A 2,342-nucleotide genomic window follows, 5' to 3' on the forward strand; every position below is an offset into this window, starting at 1 on the left:
CATTAACTGCACCAGCTGAATGGGGACATTTGCATTAAGTTAATTAAAAAAAAAAAACCCAACAAAAAAAAACCAAAACAAAAAACTCCCAAAAACCCTCTACAAGTCCAGGACACGTTTCCCTCCTTCCCAGATCTGACCCAGTGAATGAGTTGTGTCAGGGACACTTTGGCAAAGCAGATACTTGGGCTGGACAGGGCAGCAAGGGAAAACGTCCGTGCCGCTGCTTCTTCCTCCGTCCCGTTACCCGGCAGTTCAGAGAAAGCCTCTCCTTCCAGCCCTCGCGGTGGCAAGCTCCTGTTCGCACCCTGCATGCCAGAGGGTCTGACGCCGCTGTCGGGACAGTTCCCAGTTTCACGGGTAGCTTCCTCCGGCTGTCCGTTACCTGTGTTTCTTCTCCAGGTTCCCTTTCACCCCTCAAAACCAGAAGGGTTTCAAAATAACGGAGTCAGACAACAAAGCCTTGCTGCTGGTTTTCTTTTTCCCTGGTCCGCTGGCTAATTCAGCCACCGACCTGACGCGATGCTTCCTTGTGCCTTCATCAAGAGCAAAGACGTTTCGAGTCCCTCTTTATCCTCTCAGAGCACCAAATCCACACCCATCGATGAGCGCACAGCCGGTGGCTCCCGGCCACCCTTACTTAACTTCCAGGATGGAGGGGTTCGTCTCCATGATGGCCACGATGATCCTGTCGATGTAATCCTGCAGGCGGAAGTTGATCTCCTCTTGCTTTTGAATTGCTTCCATGAGCTGCAAGGGAGGGAGAAAAGGGAGTGAGCGGTCACTGCCTGCCGCTGCCCAGGGACAGAAATGGGGTTTCTGGGGGCTCTGGGCACCCACAGAGGTTTCCTCGCTTCTTCACTCTGGCCTGGGATGTTCCTGACCACGTATAAGCCGCCAGGGAAAATGCCCTCAGCTGCTGGCTCTGCTCACTTCTGTCCTTCCTCAAGTTCTCAGCCAGATGGGACCATGGAGACAGCAGGGAGCACGGCATCTCCCCTTTGGCCCCCAAACCATCCAGGTATGTTTCCCCACTTCTTGGGGTCCCAAAGATTTAATTCTGATGCTTAGGTGGGCTCACAAGCCAGTGTCTGGGGTACAGCCATGGAGCAGGGAGAACATGTGGCAGAAAAGCCAAGATCTCCAGGGCAGATGTCCCAGCTCTCTGAAGTTTTAAGACAGCTACAGACCGACCGACCCACCCCACGTTGGCCGGGCTGTCCCAGGAAGAGGAAGGCTGTTACGGGGCAGGCAAAGCAGAGCTGCCAGTACCAGCAAATTGGAAGGGAACAGCTTCCCCTATTCCCAGGAAGGAGGGCTGGCAGGCAGGGTAAGCCTTGCAAGCTCTTCAAATAGTTGGGGGGGTATTTATTTATTTATTTATTTAGGCTCGGGACAGCTTTCAAGTGAGTTTCGGGAGCGAGCTGCACCACAGACAGGGCCACATCAGCTCCTCCCAGGCTCTCAGCTTGCCGAAAGGAGAGGAGATGCACCAGTCACCCAGGGAAGATGCGGTCTGAGGTCAGCAGTACCCCATGGCACGTACCTCGTCTCTGGAGACCGAGCTGATCTCCGCTGCCAGGGATTCAGAGAAGGAGGCTGAGAAGAGGTTCTTGGCTCCCTGGATGCTCAAGTTAATGATCTGTCCATTCAGTTCATCATTCTGCTCCTTCAGGTTCCTGTTATCCTGTTCATAACAGACAAACCAGATGCTGCTGAAGCATATGGTGCCCTCAGAGCAGATCCAGCCAGGGAAGGCAGGGGTTTTGTCCTAACCAGCAGCTCACCCAGCACTGGAAACAGCGCAGGGTCTCCTGACTCAGTTTTGGCAGAGCCTGGAGAACCTCTGAAAGTGTGGGATATGCTGGGGAGATCCAGGGAACGCAGCAGAGGGGCTCTTCAGTGTACACGCCGTCCTTCAGAAGAAGGAGCCAACCTCTCCCATCCCGGGACGAGAGCGCAGCGGGCTGCCAGATTCACTGTCAGCTCCTCGGGATGAAACCTCCGGGCCCCGCTGACCACTCCTTGGTGTCAGGGAATTGGCATCTCCTTTTGCAGACCAAGCAGCTTCCCTCCCTGCCCAGCCCCGCATACCTGCTTGAGCTGCTTGATCTCTTGCTCCAGCTCCGTTTCCCGCGTCCTGCTGTTGTACTCTTGGAGCCCCATGCTGCTGCTCCTGCCTCTTCGCTGCTCAGCTTCCAGTTTGAAGAGTTGCAAGTGCTCAAGCTGCTTCCTGAGGTCCTCAATGAGCTGCGGCACAAGGGAAGAGGACAACTGAGGGCTGCAAGTCCGACAGCTGGCACTGGGCATGGCTGGGGTGGCTGGAGGGGGGGCCCCCCGCC

The 2,342-nt window shown here is 55.5% G+C and overlaps 1 protein-coding gene across 1 annotated transcript in view; it reads right to left on the reverse strand.

Annotated features, from left to right (window-relative positions):
- Nucleotides 1-516: 516 nt before the first annotated feature.
- Nucleotides 517-2,342, reverse strand: part of LOC104167462 (rab11 family-interacting protein 3-like) — a gene marked incomplete at its 5' end in the record, with an annotated part of 2,795 nt that continues 969 nt past the window's right edge. Inside the window, 3 exons of the mRNA XM_009707718.1 lie at nt 517-750; nt 1,547-1,687; nt 2,095-2,250. Of these exons, the coding sequence (XP_009706020.1) occupies nt 637-750; nt 1,547-1,687; nt 2,095-2,250 (411 nt within the window). The remainder of the gene's footprint in view (nt 751-1,546; nt 1,688-2,094; nt 2,251-2,342) is intronic.

The sequence above is a fragment of the Cariama cristata genome, unplaced genomic scaffold (genome assembly GCF_000690535.1).
Source record: "Cariama cristata isolate BGI_N322 unplaced genomic scaffold, ASM69053v1 scaffold40819, whole genome shotgun sequence".
Classification (NCBI taxonomy): domain Eukaryota; kingdom Metazoa; phylum Chordata; class Aves; order Cariamiformes; family Cariamidae; genus Cariama; species Cariama cristata.